The sequence below is a fragment of the Podarcis liolepis genome (assembly GCF_965112155.1).
Source record: "Podarcis liolepis genome assembly, chromosome: 18".
Taxonomy (NCBI): domain Eukaryota; kingdom Metazoa; phylum Chordata; class Lepidosauria; order Squamata; family Lacertidae; genus Podarcis; species Podarcis liolepis.
The window spans coordinates 368,243-393,511 of NC_139572.1; the positions used below are offsets into that span (position 1 = coordinate 368,243).

Sequence of the window (25,269 nt, forward strand, 5' to 3'; positions counted from 1 at the left end):
CTTCCCAGCAAAGGAGGATGAGGGGCGGAAGGGAGCCCCTTTTGTCCCTCATTCCGCTTTGCTGGGAAGCCAGCTTTTTAGGCAGGGGGGAGAAGGGATGGAGGGCAGCCCCTCAGTCCCTTCTCCCCCCTCCCGGAAAAGCCAGCAAGAGCTGTGCCGAGTCTGCGTCTCCTAGAGCGAAAAATATGGTAAGCCACCCCCTCGGTCTCCCTCAATCCCCACAGATGACGCTTCCAGATTTATTTCTTTGAAATATGTTTATTGGGTACTTTCTTTTTGGGGTGGGGGAACAGGGAGCTGCTAGTCCTTCTTGGCAGCTGCTTTCCTCATGGCCGCCAGGACGTTGCTCAGCTCCTCCCTCTTCCTCTTGGCGCGGATGTGGGTGCCCACCTGCGGAAGCAAAAAAGAAGCACTCAGAGACCGGGGGGGGTGCACAGGGGGATCCAGCCCCCATCACCCCTAGCCAGAAGGGATGATGGGAATTTTAGCTGAAAAGAGTCAAAGTTCGGGAGGCCCTGCTCTGGACATTGTGTGCACTTGGGGGGCACACTTGCAAACCCCCCCCCCGCGGATAAATGCTGGAGGGGGGAGTCAGGTACCACTCTCTGCTGTGGTCTCAGGGGTGCCGCCTCGCTCTCCAGGCTTCAGCAAAAGCAATGCAAAGCCTCCAGAGCATGGAGGGAGCGCTCCCTCTGCGCTTTGGAGGCTTCGCATTGCTTTCGCTGAAGCCAAGGAGCCTGCATTCGCCCCATAGGACGCACACACATTTCCCCTTCATTTTTGGAGGGGGAAAAGTGCGTCCTATAGGGCGAAAAATACGGTACACTCGAGTATAAGCCGGCTTTTTCAGCACATTTTTTATGCTGAAAAAGCCACCCTCTGCTTATACTCGAGTGAGGTGGCAGGATGAGCAGCCCAAAAGGAGCCCTTTCGCCACTGGTCCCACCTCTCGCTGTTGCAAGCGGAGGAGGAACTGCTCCTTTGGGGCTGCTTGTCCTTCCACCACCCCCAGGTTTGTGGTGGGGTGAAGCAGCTTATACTCGAGTCAAGTTTTCCCACTTTTTGGTTCTAAAATTGGGTGGGTCAGCTTCTACTCGAGTATAACCCTGCAGGCTCCCCCATCCTGGCCCCTGCATTTTGGAGCACTCACCCTTTTCTTGATGAACTTCAGAGCTCGCTTGTCTTTGGAGACCTTGAGAAGCTCCATCGCGCGCCTCTCGTAGGGGGCAAAGCCGCACACTTCCCGGATCATGTCGCGGACAAACTTGGTGTGTTTGGTCAGCCGCTGGAAGAGAATAAATACAAGAATTAAAGCAAGACAGTGGGGAAAAATACTCGTTTCTGGTGTTGTTTTTTGGCCCTGTTGAGTTTAACTCAAGCTGGCAGAGCACAAGACTCTTCATCTCGGATTCAAGTCAGACCTTGAGCAATAGATTTGTCAATTCCACAAGCCTCCTACTGCTATTTACACACATATACACTTAAACCTCCTGCAGAAGCCAGGGATAGCCCCACAAAGCCTGGACCTCAGGGCAGCAGGATGAAGCCAGAAGCTAGAGCAGCAAGGGGGAGCACTGCACAGCAATCCCTCTTGCTGATCTGGCTTCTGGGGTAGCTGCGCAGCCTGCATTCGCCCCATAAGACGCACACACAGTTCCCCTTCCTTTTTACCAGGAAAACTGTGTGTTTTATAGAGCAAAAAATACGGCATATACATACACCCCGTTATTTTTCACTCCATGAGACATACCTAGTTTTTAGAGGGGGAAAGCAAGAAGAAAAATATTCTGCCCAGAGCATGTAAGCGGCTCTTGCTTTAAACCCTGCGATAGCTGCACAGCACCTCTTGTTCTGCTGGCTTCCCAGCGCTGAGCAGAGCCTGGCAGTGGCTCTTGGGGGCTTTTCTCCGAGGAGGAGGAAGGGATTGACAGGCTGCCCTGCTCCCTCCTCGGGGAAAGCCAGCAAGAACCGTATTTTTTGCTCCATAAGACACACATTTTCCCTCCTAAAAAGGAAGGGGGAATATGTGTGCGTCTTATGGAGCAAAAATAGGGTACACACATATATGCACACACACACAGTGGAACCTCGGTTTTCGAACGTAATCCATTCCAGAAGACCGTTCTGAAAGCGGGAGCCTCAACACAATAGGGAAACTCCAAGTGGAAGCCACATTCGGCATCCGAAACATACGACAATGGAGACATTTGACAACCAAGGTTCCATTGTATACACCATTTGTTTTAACTCTTACGTTTTACAATTCAAAATACTCCTGTTTACATGCTTAAGATATCGATGATCCTCTCCTTTTACGTATCATAAACCCCTGCATATTTCACAAAAACTAAAACATTCAGTATTCCATTATTGCACCCATCAAAGCTTATTTACACAGCTGAATTTATCTTAACGCTGCCAACGTTTTCGGTGTACACTTATTTTTAAGCATTTACCCTGAGAGCAACGGGAAGCGCTGCAGCCACTGTGGACAGAGGGCCGGGTGGGCGACTTGGGTTAAGGCTCCTATTCAACTGGGCCTTTGTTCAGAGTCATGAAGACTAGAACACCGGTTTGTTTTAGGTCTCTGGAGGCACACACATATTTTATTAAATTTTCTGTTCAGCAATTTGAAAACACTCATTTTAACATCCTTCAAAGATCAATGACTTCCCTCCTGCTCCTTCCATGGTTCGCTTTGCACATCATAAATCCCTGCCCATTTTACATAAACTAAACCATTTGGCATTCCATGATTGCCTCCACCCAAGCTTACCTACACTGTTTAATTTATCTTAATGCTGCCAGCGTTTTCAAGTATACACAGTTTCCCCCATATATTCAATAAACGTCTTCCAATCTCCTCTAAATGTCAAGTTCTTATTGTTCTCTCAGTCTGCAAGCTGCGAATATTCTGTCAGCTTAAGCAGCGTTGTTTCTCAAACTTGGGGGTCACCAGCCCTTGCCGGACTACAACTCCCACCGTTCCCATCTAGCAGGACCGGTGGGTGGGCAGGGGATGATGGGGATTGTAGTCTATAACAGCTGGGGACCCCAAGTTTGAGGAAACACTCGCCTGGCAGTTGCAGATCCTTTACAGCAGGCACCCCCAAACTCGGCTCTCCAGATGTTTTGGGACTGCAACTCCCATCATCCCTAGCTAAGAGGACCAGTGGTCAGGGATGATGGGAACTGTAGTCCCAAAACATCTAGAGGGCCGGGTCGCAGACGAGTTTGAGAGAGCCCAGCAACCCACCCCCCTTTCCCCCGACCCCAGACTCACCCCACGGCGTCGGCACTGGCGTGGCTTCACCACGTTCTTGGTCACCTTGTGGCCCTTGTTCAGGCCCACGGCCATCGGGTAGCGGATCGCCATGGCTAGAGAGAGAGAGAAAGGTTGTTATTACCACAGCTACACCCACCGTACAACAACCCTGTGAGGTAGGCGAGGTCAAGGCCACCCTTTGGGGCTGAGCAAGGATATGAAGGTGGTTCTGATTGCATTCTCCAAATGAGGAGAGCCACAGTTATGGACAGGTAACCTGTGGAACTACCTGCCACAGGAGGCAGTGACGGCTGTAGCCTTAGGGGCTTCCAAAGAGGATTATTGTAATTATTTATTGGATTTATATATCGCCCTATACCTGGGGCAGAATCAAATCAAGATCTAAAACCGCAAAATACATAATAAAAACACATTAGACACATTCAGAGAGGAAGAGGCGGTGAGCAATGATGGCTGCTAGCTGTGCAGCTGAATAATACCAGAAGCCACGGCGAGGGAGCGTTTCTCAAACAAGGATTCTTGTCTGACTACAACTCCCATCTCATCCCTAGCCAGCAGGACCAGTGGTCAGCGACCGACCGACCAACTCCGAATCTGTTATTATGGCCACAGCAAAGCATGAAAGCGCACAGAGCATGTCAATCAAACCTTCAATGGCACATGTGTCAATCCTAGCAGCACAAGACCTGGCCACTGAATATGTCAGAGTCGAGGGATGATGGGATTTGTAGTCCAACAGCTGCTGGGGACCCCCGTTTGAGAAGCATGGCTTTGGGGCAACTGGGTGACACTTTGGGCTAGATTTTATTTTCATTTCCCCTCTCGTCCCCTTTTAAAGCCATCTATGCCTGTGACACCCCCATACCTTGTGGCAAGGAGTTCCATGGGGCTTAGTCATTTCTTCCTCTTTATCCCCCCATCCCCAAAATTTGATTTTCCACATTAAAATTGACAATCACAGCTAACATACTCTATATAAACAAGATTCCCAAGAATCTCCTGGACTTCTCCCCTTTGGGGACGGGGGTCTTATTGTTAACTCTTTCCTTCTGCATCTTTTACAACAATCCAAATTTTTATATCTCACTTACAGTGAGGGGGGAAAAGTATTTGATCCCCTGCTAAATTTGCCCTTTTGCCGTCTGGTGAAGAAACGCCCAGTCCATAATTTTAATGGTAGGTTTGCTGTAGCTGTGAGAGACAGAACAACAACAGGAAAAAACCCCCAGAAACCCAGAAGACAGAAATCCCAGATTGATGTGCATAATAATGCGTGAAATAAGTATTTGATCCCCTCTCAACCAGCCAGGTGTCAGGCTACCTGGTATCTTCACTGTATGTAACGAGCTGAGATTAGAAGCACCTGCTGTAAGGGAGAGGTCTGGCCCATCACCCCAGCTCGTTACAGTACCAAAAGACACCTGTCGACAGAAGCAAGCAATCAAACCAGGGCACTGAAAATGGGTGGAAAATGGCCCAAAACACACGGCCAAGGCAACAAAGGAGTGGCTCAAGAGGAAGCACATTAAGATCCTGGAGTGGCCTAGCCCAGGGGTCTGCAACCCGCGGCTCCGGAGCCGCCAATGGCTCTTTTACACCTTTGCCGCTGCTCTGGGGTGGATACTAGCGAGGGGAGGAGGCACATTGTGTGCCCCGACACTCCCCACTGTTTTAAATGTTGCAATGGTTTTGCGGCTCCCAGGTTTTTTTTCTTCGGTCCAAGTAGCTCTTTTTGTCTTAAGCCAGTCTCCGGACCTTAATCCCTTCAAAAATCTGTGGAGGGAGGTTTGAGTAGCTACACATCAGCCTCAAAATCTTACTGACTTGGAGAAGATCTGCAAAGAGGAGTGGGACAAAATACCCCCCCCCCTGAGATGTGTGCAAACCTGGTGGCCACCTACAAGAAACGTCTGAAATTGCCAACAAGGGTTTTGCCACCAAGTACTAAGTCATCTTTTGCAAAGGGATCGCATACAGAGCAGGACTAAAGATAACAACAATTACAATAATAACTATAATAAAAATAATAAAATAATATTGTTTGTTTGCCACCTTGCACCCCCTATAAGAATTCTAAGGTCTCCAATGTAGAATAAAACGTTCATAAATGTACCAGGCAAACACATAAGTATAGAAACCCCGTGTACAGGACAGCAACTCTCCCAAGTTGATCTCAACTCTTTCTCTGCAAGGAGGAAGGAAAGGGGAACAATAATAATTGTCTTTCCATTTGGACTGCAGGGACTTACACCTCCCTTTCAAAATACCGCCTGGCAAGTATCTGTTAAGCTGAGCAAACTACCAAGATGCGCAAGAGATTCAGAAACTAAGTGTTTACCATCTCCAAGGAATGGCCAGGCTACCCAGAAAATTCCACCGAGTAAGGCATAATTACCATTATTACAAAACTCTGGGATTACAGGTAAGACCTTACAGCAGGTACTTCTAATCTCAGCTCGTTACACAATGAAAATACCAGATCAAATACTTATTTCACTCATTAGAACGCACATCCATCTCTGACTTTTGTCTTCTGGGGTTTTTCCTGTTGTTATTCTGTCTCTCACAGCTACAATAAACCTACCATTAAAATTACGGACTGGTCAAACCTTCGTCAGGGGGCAAAGGGGCAAATTTAGCAGGGGATCAAATACTTCCCCCCCTCACTGTAACGCTACAAGTGAAATTGCAATCCCACTAACGACTGGCACAGTTCGCAATGGGGTGGGATATACACAGAGTCTACGTAAAAGAACGTTGCCAAAAGAGCAATCCATTGGTTGAGCTTCGATGTGCAATGAGGCTAATTTTATAAAACTAAACTGACTAAGTCAAATCGCATGGAGAAACTAAAGTCTAGGCGGGTATTTAAGGAATTTGATTCGGGAACAAAAGGGGAAGATCGGAAGCCTTGTAAAAAAACTTAATCACAAATGTATACACGAAACAACAACAACAACAACAATAATAATAATAATTTAATTAAACCCCACCCACTGTGGGCAGTTTCCAGAAAAATATTAAAATACTGTAACACATCAAACATTAAAAGCTTCCCTAAACAGGGCTGCCTTCTAAAAGCAGGAATAGTTGCTTATTTTTTTATTCCTCACTTTGCCTATTGCACTTTTCTCTTATAAAGCTCTGAACCAATAAGGCATCTATTTTTAAAAAAGGAGCTTTTCACGATGGTTTCTTTGAAACTGCCCCCATTTCTTTAGTTTTGGCCCTGCAGATTTCAGATTTCTCTGGTCTTTTGGGCCCTTTGGGCGTAATGCGCCCCCCATTTCTTTCTGGGGGGGGGCGCCACCTCCCAGCATGCTCCGGGGCCCCGCTCGGCCTCCATCCATGGCCTAGTGGGGTCTCCATGGGGCCCCGCCTGGCCCTGGAAAGGGCGCCCCGCGCGGAGCCGCCTCCCTCCGCCCCGCCTCGGCCGGAGCCCCCTCGCCTCCCCCGGGCTCCCCTCCGCCTCGCCCGCCGCCCCGCCGCGGAGGATGGCCGCGGATTCTGCCTGGCCGCCCCGCCGGAGCTCACCTGCCGCCGCTGCTGCTCCCTCCAGGTCCCGCCGGAAAAAGGAACGCCGGAAGTGGAGGAGGCGGCTATGTGCGCTTGCGCGACCCAGCCCCGCCGGAAATGGAGGACACCATAGAGACGCCGCTTCCCAGAGAGGACGGATGTGATCGTCCTGACCCGGAAGTTGTCATTTCTGGCTCTGACATGGCGGCGACGGTGATGCCGGTTCCCCGGGCGGAGCTGAAGCTGGTGCGGCTGCTGAGCCGCTGCGAGGCGCTGGCGGCAGACCGGCGAGGGCCGGACGAGTGGCGCCTGGAGAAGGTCCGTGCGCGGCGGGCGAGGGGCGGGGACCCACAATGCAGGGCGGGGTTGCTATGGGAACGGGGGGAGCCGCCCCCTTTGGGCAGCCGCCTGGCAGGCCGGCATCCGGCAGGGGCAGCTTTCCCTGCCAAGAGCAGCACCTGTGGGCCGCCTGCCTGCGTCCATTATCAGATTTTGGGGTTTTCATTTAAAAAAATGCAATTTCATATACTCTCCGTATTATAAGAATCAAAAATAACCATTATAAATGCTTTCACTTGTTAAAAGAATTGAAAAATCTTTCCTGGATTATAAACAACTTCGAATCCAATAAGTCTGAAGATCACTTAAATGGCTCAATGTAAATTTACAAGTAGACACGCATTATTTACAAACAGTCTTTGCAATTATTATCAGCAGTTGTGCTTTGTCGTTTACTAATTTTTATGCTGCCCCGAGGCTCAAGAAAGTTCATGGAGCAGCATAGCAATGGGTATTTTTTTTAAAAAAAGTACAAATTAAAACGTCAAGGCACAAGATGAAAGGCATGTCTGGATTAGATCACACATTCCAGCCACCAGTCTCGGCCTTACGTCTGTGTAACAGATGCAAGGAATCTGAAAACACAAAGAAGATCTCTGAGGTCATATATTGTAGCAAAAATGGAGAGGTGGTTTTAAACACACACACAACTTCATCTTCGATCCCTCATAGCCGAGTCAGATTGTCTTCCATAAACATGGTCTTAACAAGGAGTCTGTAAGTGACTGTGGAGGCCAGTTCTGGATCCCCACATCCTTCCACAGTGGGGACATTGATTTCCAGGCAGGAGTTGATCCCGGTGAGTGTTTGCCAAGCATGCCTTCCTCTTGGCACATTTCTCCCTTGCGTCCTGAGTTCGAGTGTCTTCAAAGCCAGGACACCTTTGGGAAAGGCTGTTCTCCAACTGGAGCCCTCGCAGGCAACTGTTTCCCAGTTGTTGGTGTTTATACTCCATTTTTTTAGCTTTGCCTTGAGAGGGTCTTTCCATTTTTAAGTTCCTTTTTAAGCTGGGGGGGAGGGTCTTGGTGGCACCCCTAACCAGAAGGTTGTAATTTCAGAAGGTTTTTGGAGCGCTGGCAACCTTCCGGCCGTGGAAGGCAATCTCACGGAATGTCCTGCCACCTGCCACACGGTCGCCACTGGGTGTCGCCCTCGGCCTAAAGGGGCTCCGCTCCAGCTTTGCCTTGGGAGGACCTTGACAGAGCGAGCCTCTCCGCCCCCCCCCCATCAACCTGCCACGTCATGGGTCCGTTCAGAGCCAGAGGGTTGCTGTCCCCTCGTGGTCCCCCTCCACCGTTGGAGGCAGGGAACGTCCCTTAAGTCCTAACACTCTGCTAGGAATTGCAAGTGGGGAGAGTTGCTGCTGCTGCTACAGTCAAATCCTGCTTCCAGTTGCAACTGGAACTGGTGCAAACTGGTGCATGTAGCCAGCCACTGGGAGAGGACAGGAGGGCCTGACCACCCCCTTTTTTGGGGGGGGGGAATGGTTTTACAAAATAAATCACACAATTATCCCAGTTAAGTTTTGAAATAAAACCAGATTCTTCCAAATCTTTTTTTTTAAAATGCAATATTTATTAAATTTCCATTTTATATTATTAAAATACCATAACATTTTTCTATGATATTGATTCAGTTGAAATGTCGACCTCCTTCCCTCCCAACTTGTGGCTACCTGAATTTTTCTATTTAAATCTTTTAGCATTTGTACATTTTCCTCCTTACTTCTCTGCGAAGAAGTGCGGCCACGAAAAGCCCCTTTAAATGCCCTAAATAGGTTACCGGAAGGTGGGTTTCTGTGGCACCTCCAAACCGAATGCTCCTTCGCTTGACGAAGGCTCTGGCCCAGTGCTGCTCACACCAGTTCCCTCTCTTTCCTTCCCAGTACGTCTCTGCCCTGGAAGAGATGCTCCTGGACCTCAAGAAACACTCCAGGTGAGTTCCTTTCCCTGGTGGGATCTGCAGAGGCCTCAGAACCATAGAATTCTGCAAGGCAGAAATCCCAACCAAAGCTTCCAGTCGCTGCTTAAACACCCCCAAGAAAGGAGAGTCTGAGGGAGTCCCTTCCCCTTTCGAACAGCTCTTGCCTTCAGAAAGTTCTTCCTGGTGTTTAGTCAGAATCTCCTTTCTTGGAACTTGAAGGCCTGGGTTCGAGTCCTCCCCTCCAGAGCAGGAGAAAGCCAAGCTTGCACCATCTCCCATGTGACACAGCCCTTCAGATATCTCCTCTCAGCCTCCTCTTCTCCAGGCTGAACACTCCCAACTTCTTCAACCGTTCCTCGTAAGGCTTGGGTCTCCAGACTCTTGATCGTCTTGGTCACCCTCCTCTGAACGCCCTCCGGCTTGTCAATCTCCTCTGGAGGTACCCAGAACTGAACTCGGGACTCCAGGTGGGGTCTGACCAAGGCAGAATGGAGCAGAATGTTTGGGGACTACAGAGAATGGACTTCTCTTGAGGCAGCCTAGAACAGCACTCGCCTTTTCTGCTGCTGCATCACACTGTTGACTTCAAGGGCCTTCTCCAGAATCTTAGCAAAACAGATGTAGGAACAGAGGAAACTGCTTTCTGCCATGTTGGACCATTGGGTTTCAGGCAGGGGGAGAGCAGGGATGCCAGAGACCAGGCAGTCCACCGGCCTGATCCAGGCACTTTCCTTAACGTCCCGATGTTCCCCTTTCAGCAAACCTGCTCCCGAGGTGCTGAACGAATATTCCCGCAAGGTGGATTTCCTGAAGGGGCTGCTGGAAGCAGACAAGCTGGTAAGGCCCGTTGTGTGTGGACTTCCTTCGTGGTGGGCCTTCTCCCCAATAGCAGAAGGCCGGGCTGCGTCGTCGTGTTGTAAACAAAAATTGCCCTTCTTCCCTTATGGGGTACCCAAGAGCCCATATAGAGTCCTTACATAGGTTCCCTATTGGTAGGAGAGAAGAACAGAGGCCAAGCAGAGAATATTGAGAAGCAAAGCAGCTAGTGAGCCTGATCTTTATTGATCTGTTGCAACAGGGTGTTCCCCTCACACGCAGGAGAGAGGAGGGACCCAGAAAAATGGTGTGCAAGGCCTTATAAAGACTTTTGAAATTGCCACCCTGTAGATCAAGACCACCCCCAGAAACATCAGACATGCATCACAGAAGGGGTGTAACCTAAGACCACCCCTCAGATACTTCACAGAAAAGGCGGTCTAAAACAGAAATTTGAATGTTGTTTTCTCCTGTTGTTGTTTATCTCCTGTCTGGCAGGTTACTTGATTGGATTGCCTGGCGAGCCTGGCCAATCTTTCGTAATGATAAATACCATATTTTTTGCTCTATAAGACTCACTTTATCCCTCCTGAAAAGTAAGGGGAAATGTGTGTGCGTCTTATGGAGCGAATGCAGGCTGCGCAGCTATCCCAGAAGCCAGAACAGCAAGAGGGATTGCTGCTTTCACTGCGCAGCAGTTCTGTTCTGGCTTCTGAGATTCAGAATATTTTTTTTCTTGTTTTCCTCCTCCAAAAACTAGGTGCGTCTTGTGGTCAGGTGCGTCTTATAGAGCAAAAAATACAGTGTGCTTAGTTCCTGGGCCAGGTCACAGGCTCACACCCTATTCAAACACAGACATACCCTTAAGACAGGATTTGTGAAGGAAAAGACAATGGGGAGGCTTTTCCACTTTGACCTTGCAGAGAAAACATTTGCTCAGTTTAGGAATCAAAATGGTTCCAGGTGCTGATCTATGTTCGTGCTTGGTTGGCACACTTATGAACATTACCATATATCTAAGACCATAAAATTCCTATCACAGTCGCAGGCCCCTTTCTCCCTCTCTCTCTCTTCCTCCGCAGTCGTCGTCGTCTGAAAAGGCCCTGGCCAACCAGTTCCTGGCCCCCGGGAGGACCCCCACCACCACCAAGGAGAGGACGCCGGCCACCAAGACGGTGCACCTACAGACCAAGGCCCGCTACACGGGCGAGATGAGGAACGAGCTTCTTGGTACAGTTATGTCTCACCGGCCGAGGCTGGCGGCGGTGGATCCTCTCGCCGCTTCCCCTGGGGGGTCGCTTGGGCTCGCTGCTTCCTTCACCTCGGCTCTGGCTCTCTGTGTGGGCCCCTGTTTCTGTGTGGGGTCTCCCTCAATGGCATCTTCTGTCTTTAGGGACAGGCCAACTTCAGGGTGGGGGAATCCTTTTGTGCCCTTCTAGGAACCAGTGTTAGCTATGCCAGCTGGGTGCCAATGGCTCCTTAAACCGAGGTTGCAGTCACAAAAACAGATACAGCCGGACCTCTGTTGTCGAACTTACATCTGTTCCGGGAGTCGAAATGGTTCAAAAACCGAGGCACGGCTTCTGATCAGCTGCAGGAGCTTCCTGCGCTCAGTCGGAAGCCGCGTCGGACGTTCGGCTTCCGAAAAGTGTTCACAAACCGGAACGCTCGCTTCCGGGTTTGCGGCATCCGGGAGCCAAAACCGCTGACTCGCAAGGCGTCTGGGATCCAAGGTACGACTGTATCTGGTTGCCATTTTGGGGCAAGTCTCACTTTGCAAAGGATGGACTGGCTGTGGTTGATTCCCAGTTAAATAGCTGGCTAGTTCGGAAGACAACCTTGAGCAGGGTTAAGAGAACTTGGAAGGAGGAAAGTCACTTGATTCAGGGCCTGTCCACCAAGCCGAAGAGCTAAAGGCAGCTGCGAGCAGAGCCAGGGAGAGGGGTGGCCTGGGGAGTGTCGCAGGGGCCGGGTAGAGATGTTCAGAGGGCCACATGGAGCCTGGCATTCCCTGTTCCTGGGCAAATGTAGTTCCTCAGCCTACGACGAGGCAGGAGGCCTCCAAAGGCCCCAGTACCTCCGACCCCAATTCCCCCCTGTCACTGAACGCTCTCTCTCTCTTCCTCCCCACCTTTCTGCTTCACCAGGACCCCTCGCGCCTGCCTGGTAAGTGTCTGCTCAGATCCATGCGTACAAAAGGCGCCTTTGTGTCTATTTGAGGAATCAATTTCGCCCGGTTTGGGAGATCCATTTTTATTTCCGACGGAACTGCTTTCTCCTCCTCCTCGAGTTCATTTGGGGCGGTTCTGTCGCTCATCAAACCGGTTTTCACGGGGTGGGAGAATTGTAAAGTCGGAAGGGCCTCAGTTCAGTCATGTCTGTTGATTTCAATGGGTCTCCTCTGAGTAGGACCCTGTATCATCCCATCCTCTGGGCGCTCACTGTTTCTGGCTGGCTGTCAGCTTTTGGGGGTCCCTGTCGCTCCTTCCCCCGCCTGCCTGCCGTTACTTTTGGGGCGCTGTGCCTCCACCCTTCCCTCTCTACCCCTGTCCGCCTGCAGGTCACCTTCTGCTGGCCTCTGGCCTTTCCTTTGCACCTCTCCCCCAGCTGATGAACACAGACATAACCTTTTCCTCCTTCCTTCCCCAGATCTGGAGGAGACGAGCCTGAGAAAACGCACGTGAGTGTCTCGCGGGGCTTTTGCTCTGGGGCGGCGTGACTCAGAAGACGTCCTTTGTTCTATTTGGGGAGGCCGGGTTTTGGTGGGGGGGGCAGGAATGGGAGGGTGGGGCTGTCCTGGCTTGCTCTGCCAGGAACACAAAGTGTGTGCCAGTCCGGGGGGGGGGGGCGGGGGGTAGGCAGTTGCAGAATGTGGACCTTGGGCTGGAAGAAGGATCTTCCTGGGATGTAGGAGAAGTTCCAAAAAAAGCTCAACAACATTGGCTTCATCCAACGACAATGGGTAGATCAAATAACTGCCAATTTTTTAATACTGTGAGTAGATCGCAGTCTATTGGGAGTTGGATGTCCCTTTACTATATAATAAAAAGGTAAGGATGTCGTCACGCTGCTGTTCACTTGGTCACAGGCAGGTGGTGCTGTGCAGTACAGCTTGAAGGAGAGAGCTGGTGGGTGAGTGGTCCAGGCAAGCAGTGGGGCGGGGGGAGCCACAGCAGGCTGCAGCAGCCCCCCCCCCCCAGATCCACTGGCTCCTTGAGGCCTGCCAGCCCCAGGCCCCCTTCTCTGGGGTTGTTGGAGGGAGGAGTAGGTGTGCCTGGCGAGCGAAGGGACCAGTGGCACAGCCCCGAGCGCAAATGTAAGGAGGGCTCCCTCTCTCTCTCTCTCTGTTGATACACCCCAGGGGCCCCCTCCCGGACGAGAAGCAGTCGGCCGCCGAGCTGGACGCCGTCCTCCAGCACCACCACAGCATCCAGGAGAAGCTGGCCGAGGAGATGCTCCACCTGGCGCGCAACCTCAAGAACAACACTCTGGTGGCGCAGAACGTGATCAAGCAAGACAACCAGGTGAGGCGGGTACTCAAGAGACGGGGGGAGCATGGCTTGTGGGTCCCCCTGCCTGCCCCCCACCCCCCAGTTGCACAGGTTGTAACTCAGTGTTTCCACGCAGACTCTGTCCCACTCGCTCAAGCTGGCCGACCACAACTTTGAGAAGCTGAAGGACGAGTCTGACCGCCTGGAGCAGCACGCCAAGAAGTCCGTCAACTGGTTCCTCTGGCTGATGCTCATCGTCGTCTGCTTCATCTTCATCAGCATGATCCTCTTCATCCGTATCTTCCCCAAGCTCAGGTGATTCCTCAGGCCGCGGGCGGCAACCTGGCGACTCCTCGGTTCGCCCCACAAAGTCCGAGGCCCCCCGGCGCTTCTCTGACGGAGTCTCTGAAGACACTCGCTGGAAGGGAGCTCCTGGCGCTTCTCTGACGGAGTCTCTGAAGACACTCGCTGGAAGGGAGCTCCTGGCGCTTCTCTGACGGAGTCTCTGAAGACACTCGCTGGAAGGGAGCTCCTGGCGCTTCTCTGACGGAGTCTCTGAAGACACTCGCTGGAAGGGAGCTCCTGGCGCTTCTCTGACGGAGTCTCTGAAGACACTTGCTGGAAAGGAGCTGCTCTGGGAGAAAACGTCCCGCCTGCTTATACGGTTGACAGTGGGGAGGCTCCTTCAGCTCCTAAGCTGGGCCCGAGCAGGGAGAGCAGTCGGGGGTTCAAGCCGCTTGGGACCTGGGTATGGGGGTTGCTTCCAAGAGCCTGGTTTCCCCAGGCAGAGGCGGAGTTGCCAGACCAGGCCCAGTCTCTGTTGCATGCGGGGGGCAGGGGGGAATCTGACAGGAACATTTCTTCTTCCTCCTGACTGCTACCTTTCCACCTTCAGGGAGCCGAGTCCCTGTCTGGATGAGGGCGACCATTCTGTCATCGTGTAAAAACCCCTGTATCCCCCCCCCAAAAAAGTGCACCTTCACAGCTGAGCTACCATTTGGGGACGGCCTGGCAGGAGGAATACGAGGCCGTTGGGGTTTCCTTTACCTCTAATGAGGTTCTGCTGCCTGCAGAGGAAAACCAGGACTCTGGAGCTGGGGGATTCTTGGCCGACGAGTTGGGGCAGGTTGGGGGGGGGGAGAGAAGATCACCTATTCTGTTCTTCTCCCCCCAAAGCCCCAGGTCCTAAACATTCAGGTATAAGGACTCCGCCAGGTTCTGCTCTTCTTTCTCCCTCCCAGCCAAAAAGGAAAACACAACTTTGGGGGGGTGTTGGCCACAGTTCTTACGTCTGGGGTTAGACTGCATGTGCCACAGCGACAGCAGGGGGAACGAGGGGAAGAGGGCTGCCGGAGGCACCTCCCCATTTCGAGAGCAAAGGCGCCCCCACCTCGCAGCGGCGGTGAATCACCTGCAGAAAGAGGCGCCGCTCCCCAGTGGGGGCCTCACCCTGCGCACAGTCAGCTTGGCATGTGGGCCAGGAGAGGCGCAGTCCCCCGAGGGGCAGAGGCCCTGCCTTGGCCGCCCAAACGTCGGGGCTCTGCGTCGCCCCCACTTCCCTGCGCCAGAGCGATGAGCCTCTGCTTGCCCCCCGCCGCACGGAAAATGTACTTCGCCCTGCCAGGGAGGGAGCCGAGTGATGCAACGCCAGCCAGCCTGCCTGCCGCCACTCGCGCATTAAAAGCAAAATCCGACTCGCTGCCACGGTGTGATTCTTTCGTGCGTGTGGCCGGGGCGGTTTGGGGGGGCAGCGTTTGGGGGGCAGCCCCCTTTGACGTGGGGCTCTGCACTCAGCGGCGGAGAGTTCAACTGCGGAACTCCCCTCCGTGGGAGACAGCTTAGCCGGAGACGCCTTGGCGCCTTCTGCCTGCCACGCAGGTGTCCTGCCGGCGGAGGGGCAGATTGAGATGGCTCTGCCGCAACGGGAGCCTCTGGCGCTTCCTGCTGCGGGCGAGGGACGCTTCTGGGAAGCCCTTCATTCTCTTCACACCTAAGGTGGCAGGATCCTCATCCTGCCGGCGCTCTCCCCGCCTGGAAGGAAGCGGGAAGGGAGGTGCGGTGATGCAGAAGCCGTCTTGGCGCTCCCAGGCTCGCAGGAACCAGCGAGGGGTCAGCTTCCCAAGCTCTTGGTGCCAGCGGCTGGTGACGGAGGAGGATATCCTCTGGCTGGGGGAACTTTCCAGGCCGTGGGTCCTGGAGGGCCAGGGCAGGGGTGGGGGAGGCAGAAGGGGCCCTCAATCTGCCCTCTGGGTAAGCGGGCTTCCCTTTCGGGGTTGGGTGCCACTAAACTGGGCTTGCAGAATTTTCTGGATCTTCAGAAAACGCCACCAGAGTTTGATATCCATCCGTGCTAGAGATCAGGCTCTGTAAGTGAGATAGGGGGCAAGGAGGGGCCGTTAAGAGCACAGAGGGGTCCTGCCAGGCCAGGGTTCAGATCTCCACTCGGGGCACAAAGCTGGCTGGGTAACCCTCGAGCCAGTCGCTTCTCAGGCCTACAACGCAGGCTTGTCGCAAGGGTAGCCTGGCGAAGGGAAGAGCCACACACACTCGTCTCGAGCGCCTTGGGAGGCGAGATAAAGGGGGTACAAAGGGGAAAATAAATTAATTGGGCAGGGGTGGGGATTGATTTTGTAAAGTATATACAGTTTTTAAAAATAATAATCCAAAGATGGTTTATGAGAAAGCCAAAGCAATGACTATCAATTGGGGGGGGGGGTTAAAACTTTGAACAAGATAATAATGGACGAAATGCTAATTGAAATGGGTTGTCGGCTTTTGAAACACCCGGCAAGGCCTTGCGAGGGGAGCCCCACAGAGAGCACATTGCGGCAATCCAGCCTTAAAGTAACCAGTTTTGGTGATGCCGAAGCAAAAGATATCGGGTCGACGCATGGAAGAAGCAGTGTGGAAAAGGAGGTCACGGAAGATTCAGTTGCCCCCCACCTACACCCCCCCCCCTCGTTAACAAAGGAAGAAAGTGAGTGTCGTAATTTACTGCTCTCTGCCGCCCAGGCTGCCCGTAAGAAACCCACCTTGCCCCTGAGAATTCCCGGCGACGGGAAGAATGTAATTTCTTTTGGCAACCAGATTCCAGTTACTGTTTTTGTGTGTGTGTGTGTGTGGTGATATCTAGGTGACAGCTGAAAGAGGGGAAATTCACCAGCGGCAACGGCTCTTTTGCGTGAGTGATGATGCCAAGGGGATTTCGGGCAGGGAGGGTCTCAGGGTCCTAGGGAGGTGAGCGGCCTGGCGCCGGAAACGTCCACAGGGAAAGGTCTGCAGAACACCTCTATTGCATGCAAGAGACCCCAAGGCCAGTCTCCAAGGAAGGCTGGGAGTCCAAAACCATGGAGAGCCACCAGAAGACCCTTGGGAGGAGGACCCCGGTGTCCAGGGTGGAGATGCTCCTTCAGGTCTACTGGGCCATTTAGGGCTTTCAAAGTCAGCACCAAACCCCTTGAATTGTGCCTGGAAACGTCCTGGGAGCCAATGTAGGTCTTTCAGGACTGGTGTTATGTGGTCTCCACTCCCAGTCCCCAGTCTGGCTGCCGCATTCTGGATTACTGGCAGTTTCTGGGTCACCTTCAAAGGGAGCCCCACGGAGAGCGCATGGCAGTAGTCCAAGCGGGAGATAACCAGAGCAGGCACCACTCTGGCCACACAGTCTGCAGGAAGGGAGGGTCTCATCCTGCGTACCAGATGGAGCTGAGAGACAGCCGCCCTGGACACAGAACTGACCTGCACCTCCATGGACAGCTGTGAGTCCAAAATGACTCCCAGGCTGCACACCTGGTCCTTCGGGGGGCACAGCTGCCCCATTCAGGCTGCTCTGTTCCCAGAGGTGCTGAGGCCACTTTCTGGCATGTGACCCCCCCCCCCGCCCCCTCCAATTGTGGGCAGCGTTCTCTCCAAAGGGCGAGAAATGGGATTCCGACCTCCGAAAGTTATTCCGAATGTTAGGAGCCGTTCGGCTTGGGGCTCCTCCTCCCTTGTTCTTATTTTTAATAGAGGTGGTATGGCCAGGGATTCTTTAGCTGAGATTCCCACACTGCCAGGGGTTGGGGTAGATGACCCCTGGAGGTCCTACAATTCTGCGATTCTATGCTAGTCTTATCTAGCAATGGCAGCAGCTTTTAATTCTGAGTGGAGGCCCAAAGCTGCCATATATTATTATTATTATTATTATTCAATTCGTTTCTATATGGCTTTATATCTTCAAGGGAAAAAATCTCAAAGCTGTTGACAGCACATGTAATAATAATTATTATTTATACCCCGCCCATTACAATCCAGAATAAAAAATATAGCAACTATAGCATACGCAGTCGAAGCAACATTAATGAACAGGAAACAAAAATATTACTGCTAAGGTTTCAAAACAAAACATTACAAAGGTCAACTAAGGAAGAAGACATTGAACACGGCAAAGTCTACCCCCAAAAAACCCTGAACGTTTTGGAAGAAAACATTACAGGGCGCCATATATAAAATATGGGGGTTCCTGAACGATAGGCCGGGTTGGGATTATTTTAGCGCAGGTTGCAAACCGCAAAACGAAAGACAGGAAAACCAAACTGTGCATGAGTAATAAGACTGTTAACCCATTAAGCCGGAGGCTTCCCTGAATGTGGTTTAGCGGTGGAGAAATGGTTTTGAAGACACAGGTGACAAAAAAGGTTATTTTACGTCTGCCACTACTGCGGCCCGAGTTTCTTTAGCCGCCAAATGGAAAACGAGCGAGGTCCCAACCAAAGAAGAACGGCAGCTTAAATTGACGGAATATGCGCAGCTTGCAGACTTAACATATAGAATAAGAGAACCAGAAGAACATACGTTTAGAGAAAATTGGATTTTATTGAATATATGGGAAATAACTGCACAGCTGAAGACGCTGGCAGCATTAAGATAAATTCAACAGCGTTATTAAGCTTTGACGGATGCAATAACGGAACACCGAATGGTATAGTTTTTGTAAAATATGCAGGGATTTATGATATGTAAAATGGAAAGAAGGGAAGTCGTTGACAGCTGAAGGATGTAAAAAGGAGCTGTGAAACAGAAAATTTAATAAAAATTATGTAGAAAAAAAAAAGGAAAGAAATGGTTTTGAAGAGGAACGAGCGAGGGCCCTTGGGTTTAGCACGCCCCGTCGAGGGAGTGTCTTGAGGGGTTAAAAACGCGATAAGGCGAAATTAATAAATAACCCGGTTCTGGATCCAGGGCGCACGGTGGCAGAGAGGTTCTGACTCATGCCCGGCTGATGGGATGCCGTCCAGTATTTTGGGTGGTCATGTGGCAACAGGTTGGGTTTATGGTTAATGGCTTGCATTCTTTACATATAATTAACCCGCTCCCAGACAGCCTGGCAAGGAGGGCAGAGTCAGGATTTGCCCAACCAGGCACCTTCCAGATGTTCTGAACTACAACTCCCAGCTGTGCCGGGCAGGTGGGAGTTGTAGTTTTGTTTTTAAATTAGATATTTTGTGGTTTTATATCTTGAGTTTATTCTGTGAACCGCCCTGAGACCCCCGGGTATAGGGTGGTACAGTGGTACCTCGGGTTACATATGTTTCAGGTTGCATACGCTTCAGGTTACAGACTCTGCTAACCCTGGAAAAGTGCTTCAGGTCAAGAACTTTGCTTCAGGATGAGAACAGAAATCGTGGTCCGGCGGCGCAGTAGCAGCAGGAGGCCCCATTAGCTAAAGTGGTGCTTCAGGTTAAGAACAGATTCAGGTTAAGAACGGATCTCCGGAATGAATTAAGTACTTAACCCGAAGTACCACTGTATATAAATTTAACAAATACAGCGGTCCCTTGGTTTTCAAACGCCTTGGTTCTCAAACAACTTGGAACCCAAACACTGCAAACCTGGAAGTGTTCTGGTTTGCGAACTTTTTTGGGAAGATGAACGTGCTCTGTTTTGAGTTTTACGCTTCCGATTTGAGTGCCACACTTCAGTTTTGAGTGTTACGCTGAGGTCCGTCTGTTTTTGCTATTTATTTTGCTTTTTTTGTTGTGACTGTGTGGAACTTAGTTCAGCTACTGATTGATTTACTGTGTGACTGCAGTACATTGTTTATTGCTCCCATTTTATGGCTCGATGGTCTCGTTAGATAGTAAAATCCACGTTCAATTGCTGTTTTGGTGGTTGTTTTCCAAAGTCTGGAAGGGATTAATCCGTTTTGCATTCCTTTCTATGGGAAAGCGTGCCTTGGTTTTGGAACGCTTTGGTTCTGGAAAGGACTTCCGGAACGGATTAAGCTTGAGAACCAAGGGACCACTGTAGTAGTAATAATGATAATAATAGTAAATAATAATAATGGCAGACGTTCTGCGGGCGCTGAGAATAAACACAAGTCAGGCAGCTGAGGTTTTTGTTGTTTTTCTCTCCCTCGGTTGCCAGGAAATCAGTTTGCAAAGGATTTGCAAGTGTTGCAAAGGGCCCAAACAGCCTCAGGTCCCTGCGTTTAAACCCAGCTCCCTTGGGGAAGGAAACTGGAGGAAGCTTCGTGTTTTGGAAGCTCTGAGGCAGACAAAATAGAAGGCTTCGCGCGGCGCAGAGTTAAAACCCGTGGAATTTGCCCTCTGGAGAGAGAGGGGATGAGGGCTGGCAGCCGGGACGGCTTTCAAAGAGGATTAGACAAAATTCACAGAAGAGGAGGCGATCCGTAGTTATGTTCTGACTGTCAGTGCGCCTCTGAATGATAATACATTGAAGCACAGCGTTTCAGACCTGGAAGGGACCCCGCAGGGTCATCTAGTCCAACCCGCGGCAAAGCAGGGGTCTCAAGTAAAGCATGGCCATCCAACCTCTGAATCAAAAGCTCCCAGGAAGGAGAATCCATCACCGTCCATCCCACGGTCGAAATGCTCTGACCATCAGAAAGTTGTTCCTGAGGTTTAGTCAGAATCTCCTTTATTGTCACTTGAGGCCACGAGTTCGAGTCCTGCCCTCCAGAGCAGGAAGAAACAAGCTTGTTCCCTCTTCCATGTGAGATATTGGAAGATGTCTGTCCTATCCCCTCTCAGGCTCCTCTTTTCCAGGCTAAACATCCCCAGCTCCTTCAACCGTTCCTCATCAGGCTTCCAGACCCTTGACCCTCTCGGTCTCCCTCCTCTGCCCACCTTCCAGATTGTCAACATCCTTCTTAAATTGTGGTGCCCAGAACCCTCTCCCCTCCAACACTTTTTCCCCGTCTTGGCTTATCCTACCTCGCAGGGTGGTTGTGAAGGGGGGGAAAGGGAAGGCAATTAATTAGCAGGATGAGTGCATGTGCAACAAGTGGTAACGAAAGCATGTCGAATCATTAATTGCCCCCTGTTAATCATGCCCGTAAAGATGCGGGTGGCGCTGTGGGTTAAACCACAGAGCCTAGGACTTGCCGATCAGAAGGTCAGCGGTTCGAATCCCAGCGACGGGGTGAGCTCCCATTGCTCGGTCCCTGCTCCTGCCAACCTAGCAGTTCGAAAGCACAAAGTACAAGTAGATAAATAGGTACCACTCCGGCGGGAAGGTAAACCATATCCAGCGCTGCTCTGGTTCGCCAGAAGCGGCTTGGTCATGCTGGCCACATGACCCGGAAGCTGGACGCCGGCTCCCTCGGCCAGTAAAGCGATATCAGCGCCACAACCCCAGAGTCGGTCACGACTGGACCTAATGGTCAGGGGTCCCTTTGCCTTTAATCATGCCCAAAGGGGTAGCCTAGTTGGTAGAGCGGGAGACTCTTACTCTCCAGGAAGCGAGTTCGAGCCCCACGTTGGGCAAAAGATTCCTGCATTGCAGGGGGCTGGACTAGATTGACTCTCAGGGTCCCTTTCCAACTCTGAATTCATAAATGCACAGTGCCTTGTGTAATTAATCCAGGAACATGTTTCCGCGCCCCCTGCTATTTCCTCGCTGCAAACGAATTCTTACTCAGATCAGGCTCCCTTATTCTCATGAATAAAAGCTTAATCCCTCGCGGTTTTGAATAGTTAAGAAATTAACCCCGCATTAATATCGTTACTAATATGTTGTCATATTCCCAGGAATAACGTCCAACACCCGCGACCCCTTATTCCCTGCAGATAACCATGCAACCCCATAAACAGAGGTGTCATCAATCTATTCTTCTTTGTAATTAATCTGTTCTTCTTTGTAATTAACAAGCAAATTAACCTGCTGGTATCCTCCGTTATTACAATATGGGTCAGCCTCAGTTTGCTGTTCTTGTGAGCTGGTTAATTAACTCCCTATTATTAGCAGTAATTAATACATTTAAATCCTCTTTGCTGTCCTCATCAAGCAATCAGATGCCCTCTTCTCAATTTCTCCGGTCAAGAATAAGAGACTTATAGGAAGGTGGCCCATTAACGGGGTGCTTAATTAATAAATAAATCAATTAATAAATGATCGGGCTCCCCCTTTCCCCCAGCTGGAATAGCTAATCCTATGTCTACTCAGAAGTAAGCAGGGCTAGGACTGCAGCCATGACAAATAAATAAATATACTTTCCCCCACTCGCTCATTAGCGATCAGTTCCTAATGACTCAAGCAGTGCCCATTTGGCCCCCGATTAATTAGCCCATTTGTTTCAATTTCTTACATGGTTACATTTTCTTAACGTTTATTAAGCCTGCCACAGGACCGGAGGTGGCGAGCGCATGTTCGTTAATACGACTACTACTGCCAGCCATTAATTATTATTAAGGGAAACTGTAGTAATTGTCATTAAGGGAGCCAATAATAATAATCAATAAAATATGGAAAACCAGCCAGTTTCTAAGGGAACCAATCATAATTTAAGGAAATCCACAATTCATAGCAAGAGGAAACCAATTAGGATGGGTGATATTCAGCTAAGTCGGGTCGGGTGCTTATTATGGGATGAGTGCTCTTCACGCCTGAAATTTCGCATTGAAATGCCAGCCAGAATTCCTCCCCCCCCCCCCACACATTTAATCCTGATTTACCTTTTCCGTGGAAAAGCCAATATATTAAACCTTGTGGCGAAAACACCCTGTCTGCGGTATTAAGCCCTTGTGAAAGCAGCCCTACTCAGTGTAAACCCATTGATTTGCAGGGAGCCTGCTCAGAGCATGACAAGCCTTTGCTGTTGCCCCAGAAATCACAGAATCGCAGAGTTGGAAGGGACCCCCGAGGGTCATCCAGTCCAACCCCATGCAATGAAGGAATCTCGGCTCAATGAAATCAATAGTGGGTAATATCCTGATAAGCGCAGAACAAACAATGATGATAATAATAATAATAATCAAAAAATAATGGGGTGGGGTGTTGCCTGGGTCCCCAAAGCGCATCATTTTATATAACAACATTAATGGCAATAATGTCAATAATAATTGAAGCTTCCAAGGTCGTTGGCGATAATAATAACAACAGCAATAATAAGCCACACAAGACCTTTGGGGAAAATAGCCCCACCCCCAGATGGTTGTGGTGTAATAATAATAATAATAATAATAATAATAATTTTTATTTATATCCCGTCCTCCCCAGCTGAAGCCGGGCTCCGGGTGGCTAACAACAATAAAATAATGCAACACGCTAAAAACATTGCATTACAAAAATGAATTCAAATCAAATTGATGGCAACCATTAAGCAAAAATTCTGTGCAGGTTGCCCAAGGAGGGATAGTTCTTCTCCTTCCAACAATAGTAATAGTAGTAGTAATAATAGTAATATCCAACCAGCACAAAGATGATAATAAGCCTAATTTCCATAATAATGGAAGCCACCCAGGAGGCTGCTAGGGGTGTTAATGACAGCCATCATAACGAAGAAAGGCAGCAGAGACCTTTGGGGGAAAAGGGCAACCTATGAGCTGAACTAATAAGAATAATGGGAATCATTTCAATAATGGTAGAAGCCACCCAGGAAGGTGGGAGCGATAATAACAACAGTCATAATAATAATGATGACGATGATGAAAGGTACCAAAAACATTAGGAGGAGGAGTAATAACTATCTGGGATGTTAGTAGTAATAATAATAGCAGTAATAATAATGAAAGCCACTGAAGACCTTTGGAGAAAATAGCCGCCACCCTCACCCCCCCCCCCCCGATGGTTGTGGTTCTGTAGCTGTTCTTCTCCTTCCAACAATAGTAATAATAATAGTAGTAGTAGTAGTAATTATTATTATTATTGCCACCTGGGATGTTAATCATAATAGCCACCTGGGGTGTGTTAGTAATAATAATAGCAATAATAATAATAATAATAATAATAATAATAATAATAATAATAGCAGCCAGCTGGGGTATTAATAATAATAATAGTACTAATAATAATAGCCAGCTGGGGTATTAGTAATAATAATAGCAATAACAACAACAACAACAACAACAACAACAACAACAACAACAACAACAACAGCAGCAGCCACCTGGGGTGTTAGTAATAATAATAGCAGTACTAATAATAATAGTTGTTAGTAATAATAATAATAGCCACCCAGGAGGATGTTAAGTGATAATGACAACCGCAATAATGCTAATAATGAAAGCTGCCGAAGACTGGGGGGCGGGGGGGGGGGGCGGAGGACAGCCTATGAGCTGACCAAATAATAATGATAATAATAATGATAATAATAATAATAATGGCCACCTGGGGTGTTAGTAATAATAATAATAGCAGCAGCAATAATCATAATAGCCATCTGGGCTGTTTGTAATAATAGCAGCAGCAGCACTAATAGTAATAATAATAATAATAATAATAGCAGTAATAATACTAGCCCCCCCAGGAGGATGTTAGTGATAGCAACCACACCAATAATACTAATAACGAAAGACCTTTTTTGTGGAGGGGCGGGGGGGGGAGAGCTGACTAAATAATAATAATAATAATAATAATAATAATAATAATAGTAGTAGTACTACTCGTGGTGGTGGCGGAGCTGGGGGGGGGCGTCCCTCGGGCTCCTCCTCCTCCTCCTCCTCTGGCGGGTCTCCTCGTGAGGAGGCGCCTCGGGGCCTCTCTCTCTGGCGCTCCCTCCCCCGGGGAGGCGGCGGCTTGTTGACGGGCGTCGAGCTCGGGGCCTGGTGGGCCTGGCGAAGGAGGAGGAGGAGGAGGCGGGCCTGCGACGCCGTCGCCACCGCCACCGCCTCTTTCCTACCTCGGGAGCAGCGTCGCCCGCCAGGGAAAGAGAAGGAGGAGGAGGAGGAGGAGGAGCAGGGAGGCCTCGCCGTCGTCGTCGTGGTCGCGGTCGGGCCCGGGGTCCCCCCGCCATCATGCCTCTGCCCGGCGGGCGGCTCCTCGCCCTGGTCGCCCTCGCCCTCCTGGCCGGGGGGGGCCTCGCCGAGAGTGAGTGGGGGGGGGAGATGGGGGGCGAGGGAGGGAGAAAAGCGAGGGGCTCCAGAGGTGGGGGGGGGGTGCAGAAGGGGAAAGAGAGGGAGGATATGGGGGGCGAAGGGGTGGGGGGAACAGGACAGGGGGTGCAGAAAGGCGAGGGAGAGGGATATAGGGTGGGGGGTAATGGTAATCGTAGGACTCCTCTGGTGGCAGTGGCGTAGCGTGGGGGGGTGCAGGGGGGCCGGGCGCAACATCTGGGGGTTAGGGTTAGGGGGCGCAAATCCACGGGTTAGGGGGCGCAAATCCACGGGTTAGGGGGCGCAAATGACTTGCCTTGCCCCGGGTGCTGACAACCCACGTTACGCCACTGTCTGGTGGGGGGGTATATGGGGGAATAGGGGGTAAGGGACGGGAGGGAGGGAGGGAGAAAAGCGAGGGGCTCCAGAAGTGGGGGGTGCAGAAGGGGAGAGAGAGAGGAGGGATATAGGGGGGCGAAGGGGTGGGGGATAGGAGGCTAAGACGTAGGGGGAGTAGGACAAGAGGGTCAAGTGGGGTAGGATATGGGGTGGGGGGGTGAAGGGAAGAAATAGGGAGTGGGGGTAT

The 25,269-nt window shown here is 50.6% G+C and overlaps 3 protein-coding genes and 1 long non-coding RNA gene across 6 annotated transcripts in view; 2 read left to right on the forward strand and 2 right to left on the reverse strand.

The window, feature by feature from the left end:
• Window positions 1–238: 238 nt before the first annotated feature.
• Window positions 239–6,954, reverse strand: RPL36 (ribosomal protein L36). Its single transcript, XM_083484282.1, has 4 exons — window positions 6,821–6,954; window positions 3,284–3,378; window positions 1,151–1,285; window positions 239–390 (listed from the first exon to the last, which is right to left on the reverse strand). The coding sequence occupies exons 2-4, from the start codon at window positions 3,374–3,376 to the stop codon at window positions 301–303; spliced, it is 318 nt and encodes a 105-aa protein (XP_083340408.1). The 5' UTR covers window positions 3,377–3,378; window positions 6,821–6,954; the 3' UTR covers window positions 239–300.
• USE1 (unconventional SNARE in the ER 1) lies at window positions 6,920–15,068 on the forward strand (the record flags this gene model as incomplete). The annotated part of the gene is made up of 8 exons (XM_083484141.1): window positions 6,920–7,120; window positions 9,027–9,076; window positions 9,823–9,901; window positions 10,963–11,115; window positions 12,028–12,046; window positions 12,530–12,560; window positions 13,242–13,404; window positions 13,508–15,068. The coding sequence occupies 8 exons, from the start codon at window positions 6,920–6,922 to the stop codon at window positions 13,688–13,690; spliced, it is 879 nt and encodes a 292-aa protein (XP_083340267.1). The 3' UTR covers window positions 13,691–15,068.
• Window positions 10,089–24,654, reverse strand: LOC310697656. Its single transcript, XR_014521143.1, has 2 exons — window positions 24,491–24,654; window positions 10,089–15,931 (listed from the first exon to the last, which is right to left on the reverse strand). It is a non-coding gene; the product is annotated as an uncharacterized lncRNA (long non-coding RNA).
• INSR (insulin receptor) overlaps window positions 24,601–25,269 on the forward strand; it is a 51,344-nt gene continuing 50,675 nt past the window's right edge. For all 3 annotated transcript variants that reach the window (XR_014520975.1, XR_014520976.1, XM_083483619.1), the window contains exon 1: window positions 24,601–24,678. Coding sequence is in view for 1 of the 3 variants with exons in the window: in XM_083483619.1 (XP_083339745.1) it covers window positions 24,606–24,678 (73 nt within the window). In the remaining 2 variants the exon portion in view is untranslated. The remainder of the gene's footprint in view (window positions 24,679–25,269) is intronic.

Excerpts from the sequence above, each read along its gene's own strand:
- RPL36 (XM_083484282.1), bottom strand. The coding sequence starts at position 3,376 with ATGGCGATCCGCTACCCGATGGCCGTGGGCCTGAACAAGGGCCACAAG. Across the intron at positions 1,286-3,283 it reads GCCAGTGCCGACGCCGTGGG|CGGCTGACCAAACACACCAA; the intron begins GTGAGTCTGGGG and ends ATTCTCTTCCAG. Across the intron at positions 391-1,150 it reads TGAAGTTCATCAAGAAAAGG|GTGGGCACCCACATCCGCGC; the intron begins GTGAGTGCTCCA and ends TTGCTTCCGCAG.